We start from the raw sequence: 17,604 nt of genomic DNA, 5'->3' as shown, positions 1-17,604 counted from the left end.
AGCTTGTTTCGAAATCTTAAATAAATACATCAAGCTGCTGTAGGAATCTCCAGTTGCCAGAAAGCGCAATGTTACAGCTAATCGTTCTTGTGGAGGTATAGCCTTTCTACAGTTAGTATCTGCTTTTCTTATCACTGGTGCAATTTTTTGCAGCAAAAATTCCATATCTGAACTACTCATGCCCAAAAAATTTTTGAAGCACCCATCGGTTCGAAGTTCTAATAAAACGTCATCTTTCTTTAAATCCGATAATATTTCCTTTCCACCATATTTTTCCCTTTTCTTCAAACTTGGACGGACCCAACATTTACGCTTCCGTTTTCGTGAATCACCACACAAAATTAGAAAGCACGCGGTAGCAGTTAATAAGTCTTCCTCCATCATGTCACAAAACTACAGCAGTATGGACAGAATGTTGTACTCAACTGAATTTGTGATTCAACAAGTTCAAACATTCATTAACATTGTTACACTAGTGAGGACAGTTTGTTTTATGTCAAAAGTTTAATAAATTAAACATTTAGCAACTTGTTGCAACATAAAATTGCTACAAGTTGCCAAATGTTGCTCCAGTGTGGACGCGCCTTAAGGGTTATTAGACCTTGCTATGTGGCTAGTTTCAAGTACTTTTTAAGAGGTTTTCACTGATGATGGTCTGATAAGATCGAAATCGTTCTAAAATTTTTAATCCTTTTTGGATAATTTAACATTTTAATAAATATATAGCCATTATACAGCAGAAGTTTTTACTTCACTGTAAACAAATACAATTTTTTCAAGCTCTATATGTGGCGCTACACCAGTAACTAATATATTTCTAACCACACAAAAATTCTTAAATCGATTATAATCTCTGCAGGTACTCCAGTAGGTGATCTTACTGAATGTCAGACTTTAGTAAGTGCATTTGAAAAACGAAACAAACCTCTCTTGGTGGGTTCAATAAAATCTCGTCTAGGACATACTGAATCCTCCTCAGGTTTAGTTGGAGTTGCAAAAGTGCTGTTGACAATGGAAACTGGTATTATAGCTGCTAATTTACATATGGATCCCGTTGATACGGATTTACCTGGTATTGGTAATGGAAAATTACAAGTAAGTTGTAACATCCAAGAGCGATTCGATTTATAATATCTATTTATTTATTTAAATAATATACATATTTTATACCCTTCTTCTTCTTCTTCTTTTTGTTTTTCTTTTTCTTCTTTGTTTTTCTTCTTCTTCTTGTTCAGCTTCTTCTACTTTTTCTTATTCTTCTTCTCATTTTCTTCTACTTCTCCTTCTTCTTCTTTTCCTTCTTATTTTTATTCTTCTTCTTCTTCTTTATACCAGGGATTAGATATTTATTGCCTAATTAGGCATCAAACTAACTCTATATTTTTTTGCATGGGACATCCACTCGATGGAAAGATACAAAGCCAGTAGCAAGACATTCTCTGAGTCCATGAAGCATCCCAGTATAGAAGCCGGTGGAAAGTGTCGTATGGTAGAACATCACGACATGACACTCAGTATTGAGGAAACGACTAGAGATAGAGAGAGTATTTGTAATTTTCTTAGTACAGATTACCAACGTGCAGCTAGATTAGTCATGGGGATGCTACCTCGGGACTTCCCAATATGTCTGGTTTCCTATTTCTAAAACTTGAAGAAACAGAATGAGTATCGAGAAGTCACTTTGCGTCCAAAGTTCATTATCAACAAATAAACACTACCTTTTTGGTTTTTTTTTTTCAAAATAAAAGTTTACTATTTAAAATATTAAAACAAGTTTTATTTCGATATTATTAAATACAAACATTTTAGATTGTAAAAGAGAATATGGAATATAAAGATGGTGCAATAGGGATCAACTCGTTTGGAATTGGTGGTTCCAATGTACATGTTATACTTAAACCAAATCCAAAAAAGAGTAAACAGTTACCTAATACATATCAACAACGTTTAGTACAAATTTCTGGACGGACCGAAGAAGCTGTGGACTTTCTTCTAGATGAAATTGAACAAAGTGAAAATGAGATGGAATTTCTCGGTCTCTTAGATGAAATTCATAAATATAATGTTGATGGACACACATACAGAGGGTAAGTTAAGTTTTATACGTATATGTATATGCATAATCAGATTTTTGCTGGAACAGATTTTTTTGCGTTTAGCTGTGAACCTGGTGAGTAAACCTAATTAGGAGTATTATGGTGCTAACCGGTTTTACACGTTAGCTCGCGTTTTAGAGTAATTTTTATTTAAAAATTTTTAGGTTTATAAAATTTTCTGCATTCTTTCAGAATGCAAATTGCCCCAAAAAATCGGCCATGAATGAGCTATGGATGATTCTGAAATTTTTTTTAGAACATCTGGTCAATGGGTAAAGATCGGTCTGGAACTTTTTTAAAACTAGAACATTCTTAAACTTTCTAGAAGGATATTTCAACTCTATATTTTCCAAGTTCTTCTGTCAAACCAGTCATAGATCCTGCCTTTATGAGAGTTGACCCATTTTAAGTTTCACGTTTTAATTTCATCGTCACGTCCATTTTGCTTAGCTAAGTTTACCGTTGTGAAATCCATCCGGTTGTCTCATTAGCCATTATATTCGCAACAATTGAGTTTTATAAGAAAGGATTGTTTGCCCTTCGTTTAACCCCCTATTCATTGGAGGAGTAAAACTTCCATCTTCATCAGTATTGACCCCACCTTTCACTGGGGGTTGGTTTCCCATTTCTTCAGTGGGGTTGCTCAGGCTACCGGTCTGGAAGTAAAGATAGAGATTTAAAAGGGAGAAGCTAAGTGGCGCCATTCATCATTTACGGCATCCAATCTTGCGCTTCGCTACCTCTTTACCTCTACACACCATCTAGAATATATTACAAGCCATTAAACAGCTTCGTTGGGCGAGCTATGTCGATTCGCAAACTTTTATTATTTTTTATTTTTATTTACAAAAATTGTAACTATAAATCACCAATTGATATATTACTTGTTACAGATACACTATTTTGGGAAATAATCCCACAAGGGAAATATCCAAGGTAAAATCTACGAAGAGGCCAATTTGGTTTATCTACAGTGGAATGGGTAGCCAATGGCCGGGTATGGGTAAAGATTTGATGGCTATAGAGACTTTTAGGAAGACATTCAACCGATGTGCGTATGCAATGAAAGAATATAAGATAGATTTAATTGACGCGGTTATGAACCCTACTGCCGAAACTTATGAGAACATTGAAATTTGCTTTAGTACTATAATGGCCATCAGCATATCTTTAACTGATGTACTGACATCATTGGGCATAGTACCTGACCATATAGCTGGCCATTCGCTGGGAGAAATAGGTAAGTTCGAGATAAAAGAAATTGAATTTTGTTAAAATTGAATTTTGTAAAAATGACACATTATTAACGTAATTAGTAAATCTCACATTTAATATTGCACGTTTAAGTTTTTAACAATACAGTACGGCAAGCTCTCTTGAAAGTGTAGAAGTTGTATCGTATTTGATCTTGACTTTTATACACCATATTTTTAGGTTGTGCCTATGCAAATGGAGATATAACTCCAGAACAAGCAGTATTGATAGCGTATTCTAGAGGGTATGCTTGTAAAAGAACTAAGCTTCCACTAGGTCAGATGGCAGCAATTGGATTATCAAAAGAGAAAGTACGAGTAATACTTCCTGATGATATATTTATTGCTTGTCAAAATAGTAAAGATAATGTCACTATTACCGGACCGCAGGAATCAGTTAAGAGATTTGTGGAAGAATTGAGCAAAAGAGGTATGTATATATAGTATTACATTCAGAAATGTTTTGATTGAAATAAATATTAAAGAAATTAATTCTTTAGTTTTGTATACTCTTTATGATCCTCTGAGTATTAGTGCAGTCAGAACAAATTGTAGATACAGAAAAATTGTTGACGAATTCTAGATCATCATTAAAAGTTGTGTATGTGTATATAATGTATGAAACCAGAAATTTTAACTTTTATTGTAATAAAGAAAATCTATACAAAAAATAAACCCTCTTACGTTAAGCTTCGGTGACCGGGTGGCAAAAGAGAGAAAGTTGCAATCAATGAATATTCCCCACCAATTTCTTTTTGATTCAGTACCTCTATAGTCGATTTACTTGATCTATAACTCTTGAACATATCTTCTATAACTAGTAATAGTTGTCCATAGTAGTAAGGTATTATAGACAGTAGAAACAAGTATAAACTGTATTAAAGTAATATTTTCAATTAATACCAAATAATTATTTTTGCATGTAAAATAAAAATATATGCTCAAAATCTTTTAATAAAATAACCATTTGTATAAAATATTTTTTTTTTCCAAATAGCGTTAGGTTCAATTAGTGATGGGAAGACCGAGTTCGATTCGGTGACCCGGGTCTTCCAGGTCATTCATTAAAATGATCCGTTCATATGAACGACTAATTAAATTTGTTGTGTAAAGGTGAAGTGTGCAGAGTTTAATATTGTTATGTTTATGAATCTTTCTAAGAGAATTAATGATAATGCAGGACCCGTTCATAGAGATTCGTTCATTAGAACGACTTTATTATATTGCTGTTTACGTGTAGAATTCGATATTGTTACTATAAATTTAAGAATGAAATATACTTAGTTTAAGGCTGACATTAAGATTTGTATTTCTCAAATCATCTTCAGAAATCATTAAAATATAAAAAAAGAAATACTTGAAAAAGTTAAGTAAAATTACAAATTCCATATTGTTATGTTCATGAATGAATGATAATGAAACAATTAAAATGTATTTTATTTCCTACAAATTTATAAACAGAACAGACTACGGGACTATTGACTCTACAGTTCGAATGTATATAATTTTACAGTTTTGCAGCGTAAGGGTTTCGCCATTATGGGAAACTGAAATCAGCGTTTGAACGATCCTTTGCGGTTCGCGGTTCATGCATTAATTTGACCGAGCAACGTGTTGCGATCACACAGTTACGACAGCGTCATTCATAGGCATGATTCATAGGGTCATTCGAACGATAGGGTCACAAAATGTGATTGTATCAATCACAGGTCTTCTGAAAGATCAGATTTTTGTGAAATGATCGTTCGTGATCTTCTCATCACTAGGTTCAATATAGCATTTTTCATATCAATCATATAAATCATCCGCGTTGGATGATCTAAATAGGCTTATCTCAAAGTCAATGGAAGACAAAGAGATAGCAGTGGCCGCTTTTTTAGATATAGAAGGAGCATTTAATAATGTTACCACCAGCTCTTTGATAGGGGCTATGAGTAGACGAGGCGCACCTGCGGTAATATGCAGATGGATAAGGGCATCCCTGGAGAATAGGACCGTAATGTCCACTCTGGGTAAAGCAACCATCAAAGCAAAAGTAGGTGGAGGCTGTCCACAAGGAGGAGTTCTGTCCCCTCTACTTTGGGCAACCTTGGTAGATGATCTCCTCAGAAATCTGTCCACAGAAGGCTTTTATTGTCTAGGATATGCTGACGATATAGCAATCGTTGTCAGGGGCAGGTTTGCTCAGGTAGTTTCTGAGAGAATGCAAGCAGCCCTAAATATAGTTGACGACTGGTGTAAACAAGAGAGACTTATAGTCAATGCTCAGAAAACACAAATTGTCAACTTCACCAAAAAAACAGCACTACAAGGCCTAAAACTACCGGTGCCGGGAAGAACAGAGATTTCATTTGCCAAAGAAACAAAATACCTTGGGGTATATTTTGATCATAGGCTTACATGGAATACTCACATTCTAAAAACCACACAGAAAGCTACTATGTCCTTGGGCAGATGTAGAAGAATGTACGGTAAGAATTGGGGACTTAACCCCAAAATGACTCTATGGTTATATACAAGGGTTATTAGACCCATGATAACCTATGGCTCGGTGGCTTCATATCTTCATGGCTTCATATCTTTATACAGGGCGAAGCCAGATCCGTGATGCACAGATTAATCCATAGTCAGCGACATATAAGCCAGATGCATGGTACTGACAACAGAAAGCTAATCGAGGAGCTAAAAGCCGATATTGTGATGGGGAAACCTATCGATGCAACAGTTACGAGATATAGCTTTAACAATAAGTTCACAATTAAGATACCAGGCAGGGAAGACTGGAATAAAGGTGTACCCATACAAGCTGCTGCTACCTGGTACACGGATGGCTCAAAAACATCGGAGGGTGTGGGAGCCGGCATAGTAGGGACAAATCAAGGGATAGATTTCCCGGTAAGTCTATCTAAGGATGTGACAGTTTTCCAGGCGGAAATAACTGCAATCCATCACTGCGTGGAAGAAATAGAAAGGCAGGAAAGAACGTTCTGTTCAGTTGCTATCTTCACAGATAGTCAGGCAGCGCTTAAGGCACTCAATTCTGTAGAGGTCAATTCTAAGCTAGTATGGGATTGCGTGTGTGCCCTAAATAAAATAGGAGACCCTAGCAAGGTTACGGTAGCCTGGGTAGCGGGGCACGAGGGTCATAAGGGCAATGAAAAAGCAGATGAAATGGCCAAACAAGGCTCATCATTGCCATTCATTGGACCGGGACCCTTCTGCGGAGTTGCTAAATCAGTAACAAGAACGGCTACAAGGAAGTGGGTAGCTCGCAAATCTCTGGAATGGTGGAGGAATTCACCAGGACAAAGACAGGCGAAACAGTTCATTACAGAACATTCGCCAAAATTTACGGCAGACCTAATAAGCAAAGACAGGAAAACAGTCAAGGTCATAGTAGGTCTTCTAACAGGGCACTGTAAGCTGAATAGACACTTGAAGCTGATGGGATTATTAGATGATGACCTGTCCAGATTCTGTCACCTCGAAGAAGAAACAGCAGAGCACATTTTATGTCAGTGTGACAGTCTGGCAAATGTGCGGTTCTTTGCATTAGGAGAAGAAAATCCACCGGCAAATAGCTACATGGAAGGTACAGTCTCGAAGCTACTAGACTTTATAAAAAGGGTCAGGCTAGAGAATGTTATCTAGGACTAGAGGACCACAATAGATCTGAAAAGGTCGAAGTGGAATAGGCCGAAAGGCCACCTCTCTTAATCTAATCTAAGTGAGGAATTTTAAAATGTCAATCTTTTGTCAAACTATTATATTAACAGTAAATACACTTAGTTTTAAGACTACTGCAACACACTAAAATACATAAAAAAACATTTTAATACTAAATTATATAATCTACACTTTTAACCTTACCTCTTTTAGGGCTTTAATAGTAAAAACGTCCCGCCATTATTTCTTGTTCAAAATAATATATCTTATATGAAAGATTATCAGCTTTCTACATACTATTTATTTGGTTTTGCATAGCACAATCACAATACACAACAATAATTAGTTTTTAAAGCTATTAATCTAAATTTAATATGTATTTATAAATACAACTCATTAATATATATTATATTTTGATCAAATTGTGTAAGAAATCAAAACATAAACAAAATTCTTACTCTAAAAAACACTTTATACACTTTTGGCACACGCTGAACTGTCAATAAAATTTGAAGTATTCCCATATCAGTTGCGTACAATTGTCTAATATATTTAATTAAAATTATTATTTTGTGGAATATTAGACTTAAAGAGTTATTTCATAAAATTTATATCATTAATAACAACAAATGTTTTTGGTTATTTAATCAATATAATTCTAAAATATCCAATATAATGATGATTACATTTTTCTGATTATTACACCATGTTGACGCCTATGAAAGATCGGACAGTTCCGTATGGGTTTCGTATTATTAGCTGTGTTAGGAAAATTTGAACTATAAGGTTGATGTTCTGGAAATTTTAAATACAAGTGACGTCACTTTGTATAAATCGTGACGTGCAAGTGTTTTACTTTGAAAAATGGTATACATAGCAGAATGAGCGCAATATACCGCTCGTTCCTCGACAAAAAAATATAATGCAAAGTAGGCGAGGTTTGTTGACCATCTGACCTTTCCACTACCAAACACAATTGAGGTAGCAACTTAAATATAACTTACATGTTTTATGTAACAAGTCTAGTGGTAGCTTCTCGGTATTGTTTCTGCTTTTGAACCTGGATAATCGGGGTTCGAATTATAATCTGTCTATGACAAACATTTTGACGTAATTCACAAATCATTTATATTCATATCCAGTAGATCTTTAAATCTCTTCTTCGTTGTAGAACCTAGTGGTTACGTTTCCGTCGTTCCACTCAGTGCGATATTGGTTTTTTGGCTGTGCTTGATTCTTGCTATGTCAACGACAGGTTCTAACTCTATGAACGTTTCTTTCTCACTCACCTGGTAAATAGGTCTGCTTTTCCGTTCCCTTCAATACCAGTATATCCAGGCACCCACAATGAACTTACTTTGTTATTTTTTTAGGGCTATGCCTTAGTTTCCCTCCATATACCCCAGCTCCAACCCCTTCATCTATTTTAGATCCGTCTGTATACCAGCATTGATGTGCCATTATGAGATTAGTTTTATTCGACTCACATTCCTCCATTCCTAAAAAAAGGACGGTAAACAACTTTTCGAAATTACATTGCATCTAGATCCAGATTTGATCCAGGTATCCCTTTGCCCTACTTCCTGGCATCTGGTAGTCGGCATCACTCCTCTTATTATTAAGTATGTTTTGCCGTTGAAATTTATTAAGCTTCTCCTTGGTGGTCTTTTGTTGGCATTAAGACCACCATATTAGTGCGCCATACTTAATCATAGATCTAATTATAGTCATATATAGCCAGTACAACTGTTTGGGTTTCATACCCCATGTACCCCGCATATCCTTCGACATTTGCAAAGGAAAAGCTTTGCTTGTTGGTTATTCTTACCAAATGGGCGTTTCATGTAAGCTGCTTATCTAGTATTACTCCTAGATATTTGACCTCATTCACCCCTTTGACAGTTTTTCCATACAGTGCAGGTATACAGATGTTATCTTCCGTTTCCTTATAAAACTGACGACTACTGTTTTATTGGGATTGATAGAGAGTTTTTTCCTGTCGCACTACCGAGTAAGGATATTTTTTCTTCTTTAAAGTGTGCTAGATAGAACATTACCATATTTTTCTCTTACCATAATTACTAGATCATCTGCATGGGCCTACACTTCTACCTCTTGTGCATCGAGGAGCGAGATTAAGTCATCCACTAGGAGTGACCACAGGAGGGGAGAAAGTACTTCCTCCTGTGGGTATATCCTAGCTGTTTTGGCCAAAATTTTCTCTCCTTGCAGGTCTGTTAGAATCAGTATATTTTTCAGCATTGTTTTGATCCATTTGCATAGGGTAGAGGATATCCCGTTTAATGCTGCTGCGTCATAACGAGAGTTTGGTAGTGCAATATTAAATGCGCCTTCAATATCTAGAAGGGAGGTTAATGCAATCTCTCCATTATTAATGGAGTGACTAATTTTTTGAACTACTTTGTCTAGTGCAGTTTCTGTTGATTTTCCTTCTTGATATGCATGCTGGTTGCCATTGAGAGGATGCTCCCTTTAGCTAAGAAATAGCGTTTAGTAAAGTTTATATTTTGTGTTCTGTTTAGAGAGCATCTTCTAAAATTGGCTAATTGGTTTGCAAAATTCGAATTCTAATTTAATTGAGTTTTGGATTGATCTTGAAAACTCCAGAACCATAACCCTCACCCGCTTCTATCAACCAATAATTATCCGAGAAGCCATAGAAATTGAAAAAATACCAAATTGCCTCAATAAAAGAGATGACGGCATCCGCATACCTTCGAGATGGAGACCTCTCATAAATAAAATATCCGCTCCAATCAAAATTAAGCCATCATAAATGTTCGCGCCAACACTTGCGACAATCCCTCCGCCAATCCCCATGCCAACCGCCACGCCAACCTAAATCCAAGCCACGTCACCATCGACGGTATAAATGAATCCTCCGTTGTTCCCAACAATAATGGATTGATTAGTGATTAGTGTAGTAGCGTCTGGGGACTCGGGAGACTGAGACCTCGGAAGCCATAAAGAAGACATCAGAGATAATGTCAAAAGCTCGGCGCAGTGATAATCGACGTGGTTTAACCTGGAAGCCTGTTTAAGGAGTTTAATATTAATTTTTGTAATAATATTAATCTTAGCTTTATATGTATATATATACATATATATTAATTTTTAAAAATTTGAATTACCGAAAAATTTGAATTACCGAAACTCTAATAGTTACCCAAGTTTAATACATATTCTAAGAGTATTTACTTTTAATAATAGCATTATATTTTACTTTCTAGGGGTATTTACGAGATTAGTTAATACAGCAAATATAGCATTCCATTCGAAATACCTAATGGATGCTGATAAATTGATGATGGAATTTGGCAGAAAAATTTTAACCAATCCCCAACCCAGATCGAAAAAATGGATATCTACGTCTGTCTCTCCAGATCAAAGGTCAGAAGAATGGGCTGACTTGAATGGTCCTGAGTATCATAATAACAATTTGATGAATACGGTAAACTAACATTTTAATATCTTCGATATTAGAAACTTTTTTAGTATGATTCTTCACGGTAATATGAAGATTTTCTTAAATTTCTTCAAGAAGATTTAATTGGTGGAATGGAAAAATAATTTCGAAACTATGTAATAATGAAAGTATCTAGTTTTTCTTTTTTTCAATACCTTTGGGATAAAATTATATACATGGGTATAATTTCACTAAAAAAATTGTTATATGATGTTTAATTTCAGGTACGTTTTGATGAAATTTATGAACACATAGAAAAAAATGCTATTATAATTGAAATATCTCCCCACGGTTTACTGAAGTCAATTATAAAACGAGAAATTGGTCCCGATAATACTTTGATCTGCTTGTCAGATCGAGGAGTTCCTGACCAGGAACAGTTTCTTTTATCAGCTATTGGCAAGTAAGTATCATTTATCATTAAGTTAAACAATTCAGTGTCAATTTTATGACTCAAAACACCTTTTAGTAGTACAAGTGTTTTTTGTTCACCGAAGTTTTTCCAACAGAAATTAGGCTCTGAATTAAATCTGATATTGCCTTGCTATATTCTAAATCAGCGTTACTCAAAGTGTGATCCGCAGAGCGTGCTCCGCAATGGCTGCGGGCTTCGCCGGCAGCCATAACAAAATTTATAATCTTATTTTCTCTGTCAAAGTTATAAATAAACTAAAAAGTATCAGCTTAAAATAAAGCAAAAAATAAACTAACAAACCGGAATGCCGGGAATATAGGTTTACCGGGTACATATAAGTAAATTTACAAATTTAATATATTGGTAAGTAAGCGCTAAGCCTATTACATCGAAACACGTTATGTCATTATTCTCTAAGAACTATAAGCAATTTAATGACCATGGTTCGTCGCGCCGCTTCTCGTTGACGCGTAGTTCGGAGAAAATTGTCTGCATTTGCGAAATTTGGCGGATATTCACGATAATTCGATAATTGTAAAAGAACAATTGTTTGGCGCAAAGAATGTGTAACATTGTTTTTATAATTAAAATAGCAAACAATTTTTAATTCCTTTACTCCTGCTGTTGAGACGCCCATGACCGTATTTGCAAATATATACGCGGGTGGTCTTGTTTACCATAAGAAAGTTTTGTTGGAACCTACCGACTTCCCGAACCACGGAATTCTCAGAGTACGGTAGGTCCTACTTATCAAAAGACGCCGAAGTAGTATACTTTATGGTAGGGCTTGAATTAATCTTTTCCGGTTCCAGGTGGTTTCTTTTTGATAAATTTAGTAAAAAGCACTTTATAGTATTTTTCTGAGAGAACGTAATTCGATAATTGTGAAATTTTGAGAGGAAGAATATAACTTCTGAGAGGGCAGTCTTTGAGTAAAGACGCTTGCTTATTTTACGGTGTATACACTTAAATATTTGAGTTTCTTAATCTAATACCATATTAGATTACCATTATTTTAATTAAGTTCAGTGCTTGATACTAGTAAAGTATAATAAAGTTCAGTGAAGTAGTGCAGCGGGCACTAGCTATCATGATTTATTGTAAGTTATTGTAATCATATTACCTTCAATTATCTGAGCGAATAATACGGTAATCATATTACCCAATTTTGGACGAATCTACGTTAACCATTTCATCACCTGTAGTTAAGGTTAACTACCGATTTAACAATTTAATTAAAAGAACATTTGATATTTTCATACGAACTTTCAATCAGCTATTAAGAACTCCTCACTTATAATTATTACGAACATTTAATTCTCAGTAAGAACAGTTAATCATTAAACAACAGTGCGAGACAGATAATTAATTTAAAACCAAGTGCGGGTTGGTTTAATTTTTATAATACAGAATTCTTGTAACCTTTTTGTATTCTTATGAATTTAAATTTAATTAACTTTGTTTTAGTTGCTATTCATTTTTTTAATTTATTGTACCCGTTATCTCGAGATAAGCCCATAAACAGCGAAGAGAGATTTTTATCAGCTTTAGTTGAATTTTTTTAAATATTATCAGGCTCTCTTCGCTGATAATTTAATTTGTGCATGATTTTATTATACTGCATCTGTAAAGGTATTTCTTAATCATAATACAGTTTATTTCTACATATATACAACCATTCATTAGTTGATGGTGCATTCTTTTACTTGTTTACATACAGCCGCCTATATAATTGTGTTGTCGAATATATTGTTTTGTTTTATTAATGAATTTTATTTCTCGACTCCTAATACGTTTCCTGATAAAATAATACCTCTGAATATTTGCTTATTACATTAAATTAGTATTATACCTTCGACCAGAAGAAAGATCAGGCTGATTAAGTTTCGTAGGTAAGTAGGTGAATGGAGTCCACCTAATATATTTATTATTTGTTTATGTAGTGTGTTGACCAAATTTATTTAATAATTGGCTGTTGATATCTTTCCTTGGACTTGATCTCAGAACCTAAATATCTTTCCTTATCTCTTTTAGTTTTTAGGGTTTCTTAATTTTCCCCTTGAACCCCAAAAAGGTAAGTGGGGCCTTTTTTCTATCTTATCTTATCTTTGGTAATTTTACCCATCTATCTTTTTGTTTATTTCTGTATCTTTTCTAATATATCTTATCCTCATATATCTTTACTTATTTCGTCCGTTGGACCCATTCCCGGTTTGATTATAGTTCTATTGTTTCAAGTTCAGGTAGTAAAACATCTAATGATACACTAAAGAAGAAAAAACGAAATTATGATGAATCTTAATTTAAGCTCGGATTTGTAAATTCTAAAGATCTTGACATATTATCATGCAAGTTGCGTTTCCAGCACGTAGCGTTTAGTTTCCGAAAAATATAATTTAAATGGTTTTAAATATGAACAACTCACACTGTCCGAAACGTACCGTATCAGACACCTAACGTTTCCGTTCAGTATATTCGAAAACAATATTTTACTGATGCCGGCGGCTACGTAACGAGTCGTAACCGGTTGGTACGGATAATGTGAATTAGATGTCCGTCGTTTTCCCCTCGTTGTTTATTTAGGTATTTGTTTGATTTTGATAGAGTATTTAATAATATAATTTTCGAGGCTATTTTGTCATTTATGCATGTGTTTTTATTGCTTTGTGACAATTAATCACGGAAGTGATAAACAATTAGAACTTTTGTACGGAAGTGATAGCTCTTCTTTTTAAGAATACTTTTTGGTTTGATATGTATGGCTTCGTTAAATGTAGTATTTTGTTTTTTAATTAAAGGTGTAATTAAATTTAAAATATATTCAAACTGAATCCTATTCATTCTAAAATATCTATAATATTTTTCATCGTCATCAATTAATTCTTTGTATAAAGTCACCTTCAATTTCACCTTCCTTTTTCTTTTCTCTTAGCATTGGATGTACTTCAAACCTTCTTTTTATTACAGTTTTTCTTTCTTCATCGTTAAGTAGAAGAGCAATTACACATAATTTTTGTCGAGAAAAGCCAGATCAGATCTTCACCGAACCAAACTAAAACTATGTATGAAAATGTGAACGTGCAGTCCGATTGCTGGACTCGAAACGCTACATGCCGGAAACTATACCTGCATGATAACATGCCGCGACCTTAACGGCTCACCTATCTGTATGTTGTGCCACAAATTCCTCCTTAATAGTTTAAAGTGGTACCTTTTAAGATACACCAACATTTAGAAACTGTGCATATCGACTTTAAAAATAACAACTATTAAGAACCCACAAACTATGACGTATGCGACTCGGATTGTGAATAAAAAGGCCACGAAGGTGTCGTATTTGTTTGTTTAATGCATTGCCCAAGAAGGGGAATCGCACAAAATCGCCGAAAAGTTCATAAAACCATGTGTGGTAGACAAAATACAATGTGTGCTTGAAGAAAAATCTGCAAAGTATTTCTTTCTACTGTTTACGGTGTTTATTCTTGCGGAATGATACCAGTAAAAGTTCGCTCTTATTCTGATAAGAGTTTCTTGCTTCTCAAAGTTTTTTTATTCTAGGTCTAGATTGCTTTGGTTTTATGAGTTTTCATCAAGTCGATGAAACATACATATACATCCCGGCTAATATCTATGCATCTTTATATAAGCACCCGTAAAGAAAACAGCCTCACCGATTTCGAAGCTTCCCTCTTCTTCTTTTTCCCAATATAAGTTCACCGTCTTCGTCCTCCACAGCACTCTATTTTTCCAGCTGCATTCTCTGAGGTCTCTATCTATAATAACATTTCCTATGTATGTTTTTCATCTTCCTCGAGGCTCCCAGTCAAATATTCTTTTCGGCCACCTGTGCTCCATATTTCCTCTGTTCTTTTTCTATCTTCTCTGGCGATTTGAAGACATCTTCTCATAAAGTCAAGTTTAACTGTTCTTATTTTATTTCGTATTGATGTTGTCATTGGCCATACTTCCGCTTCATATAGGGTAATATCATTGATCACTATGCTTTTAAAGATTCTTTTTTTGTTTTCTTTGGTTAGAGTTTTCCATATTACTCCATGGCGTGCTTTCATGGCTTGTTTTTTTCGTGTTATTTTCATTTTTATATCTTCCATACAAGTACATCTCGATTTATCATTGATCCTAAATATTAAAAGCCTTACAGTCTTAATAGTCTCTTCTAAATTAAAGTTCAAATCTGCAACCTCGGATTCAATGTTGATCAAACTAAATAATATGTATTGGTCGCAGGTTTTTGCATATGATATCGGAAATGGTGATGAATATTCACTCTGTATGTCTATGTATATCTCTGGAAAAAGTCATAGCGTAGATACTAGTAAGAACAGACGAGACGGAAGAGGAACCACCAACGAATCTAAAAGTTAAAGATGCAGTTAAAAAACTAGCCAGACACAAATCATCTGAAATAGATAATCTCCCAGCTGCACTATAGAAAGAAGGTGGCCACGATACCATAACAGCATTACCGCAGCTTATAAAAGAAATATGGACACAGAAGTCCTTTCCTAATTATTTGAATATTGGAATACTTTGCACCATATACAAAAAAGAAGATATGTTTGAATGCTCTAACCACAGAGGAATTACGCTTTTAAATGCAGCATATAAAATATTTTCCACAGTACTATGTCACCGTATGGCACCATACGCAGAACGGATAGTAGGAAAATATCAGGCTGGTTTCAGAGGTGGTAAATCGACAATTCATCAGATTGTAACCTTGAAACAGATTTTAGAAAAAACACTGGAATATGACATTGATACTCACCACATATTTATAGACTACAAAAGCAGCTTACGACTCTGTGAATAGAGGAGAAATGTGCAAGAAAATGAAAGAGCTAGAAATACCAAATCAGTTGGTAAATTTAACAAAACTAAATCTTGAAAAAGTTGAATGTAGAGTACGAACTGCAAATCCTTGCCTATGTTGATGATATCAATATTGTTGGGAGAACAAAAAACGCTATACGAGAGCGTATGTAGCATTAAAAGAATCAACTACAAAAATGGGTTTAAAAATAAACACCAACAAATGAAGTATATGAAAATAAGCACGCAACCATAAATCCTACGACCACTTGTTATAGAAAACGGCATCATCGAAGTAGTGAACGAATTTGTATATCTGAGAGCGCTCCTTAACACTGAAAATAATTCTACCGCAGAGATGAGCCGCAGAATTTGCATGATCAACAGATGCTATTTTGGGCTCAATCTCCTGCTTAATTCCACAATTATATCGAGAAATACAAAAATATAATTGTACAAAACAATAATATGCCCAGTTCTAACATATGGTTCAGAGACCTGGACTCTAACAAGAAGTAATGAAAACATTTTCATATTTAACATAGCATATTTCGAAAGAAAAGTACTTTATAGAATAAAGAACTTTATAGAATATACCATGAACCAGATATCGTAAAACATATTGATAGACCCATTGGTCAGACAAGAAGAGAAAGACCCAGAACAAGGTTCCTTGATAACATCGATGAAGACATGAGAAATATGGGAATACGTGCTTGACGGAGGACGGTGACGGATAGGGACGACTGGAGAGAAATTCTTGAGAAGGCTAGAACCCACGCAGTGTTGTAAAGCCAGAATAAAGATAATGATACTAGTAGGATCAGAAGCTTTATTTCTTCCTCTTCTTCGGTCCATATTCTTGTTTCCATTTATATCTACTCTCAGCAATTCTCATTAATGGTATATATTTGATATCATCTGTCCACCTCTTCGATGGTCTGTCCATTCCTCTCTTGTTTTCTATTGGTTATCTCGTTTCAGTTTCAGGGTTATCTCAAGCAGCATACTCGACCCATTGCCACTTGATCCTCGCTATATATTCCACATCAGCCATTTTTGTTCTGTAACGAATTTGGTATTCCGACTCCTGTTTCTCAAACTGAACCCGATTAAGGCTCTCTCTATCGCTCTTTGAGTTATACTAAACTGTTTTAAAGTTTTCAAAATGTAAAGGCTATGTTCCTAAAGCCGTACGTAATCACTGGCAAAATACACTTGTGATATACTTTACACTTTAAACACATTGGCATACCTTTGGCATACCTTTTTATAGTAATTATATATATATATATATATATATATATATATATATATATATATATATACATACATAGTGATCCTTTCCCAAGTTAACATGCTCCTTTTCTAACATGGAAAGGAGCATGCGTACATTCTCTGAATGTGAGCACCGTACTGAAGACGACCAATAGTTAGAAATATGTATATACGGTTGCCTTCCATCGATATACCTTTTTGGGTTTTCTGTTTTGCGAAACATGCCATTACACTTTACTTTTCCTTTTCCATTTATATCTACTTTTAGCAATTATCATTAATGGCTTGCCCACTATATGGTTGATATCATCTGTTCACCCCTTCGGTGGTTTTTCCACTTCTTTTTTGTTTTTTCCTGGTTATCTCGTTTCAGTTTCAGGGATATCTAGAGTAGCAAACTCGACCCAATGCTACTTGATCTTCGCTATACATTCCACATAAGTCATTTTTGTTCTGTAACGAATTTGGTATTCCGACTCCTGTCTCTAAAACTGTTTTGAGTTATACTGAACTGTTTTAAACTTCTCAAAGTGTAAAGGCTATGTTCCTAAAGCCGTACGTAATCACTGGCAAAAT

At 34.7% G+C, this 17,604-nt stretch overlaps 1 protein-coding gene across 1 annotated transcript in view; it reads left to right on the top strand.

The window, feature by feature from the left end:
- The window catches only part of LOC140432521 (fatty acid synthase-like), an 88,250-nt gene that overhangs the window by 33,085 nt on the left and 37,561 nt on the right, over positions 1-17,604 (top strand). Inside the window, exons 6-11 of the mRNA XM_072520464.1 lie at positions 860-1,095; positions 1,810-2,087; positions 2,990-3,336; positions 3,531-3,779; positions 10,267-10,487; positions 10,727-10,905. Coding sequence (XP_072376565.1) covers positions 860-1,095; positions 1,810-2,087; positions 2,990-3,336; positions 3,531-3,779; positions 10,267-10,487; positions 10,727-10,905 — 1,510 coding nt within the window. The remainder of the gene's footprint in view (positions 1-859; positions 1,096-1,809; positions 2,088-2,989; positions 3,337-3,530; positions 3,780-10,266; positions 10,488-10,726; positions 10,906-17,604) is intronic.

The sequence above is a fragment of the Diabrotica undecimpunctata genome, chromosome 1 (genome assembly GCF_040954645.1).
Source record: "Diabrotica undecimpunctata isolate CICGRU chromosome 1, icDiaUnde3, whole genome shotgun sequence".
Lineage (NCBI taxonomy): Eukaryota > Metazoa > Arthropoda > Insecta > Coleoptera > Chrysomelidae > Diabrotica > Diabrotica undecimpunctata.
This window is presented reverse-complemented; position numbering and strand designations above follow the sequence as displayed.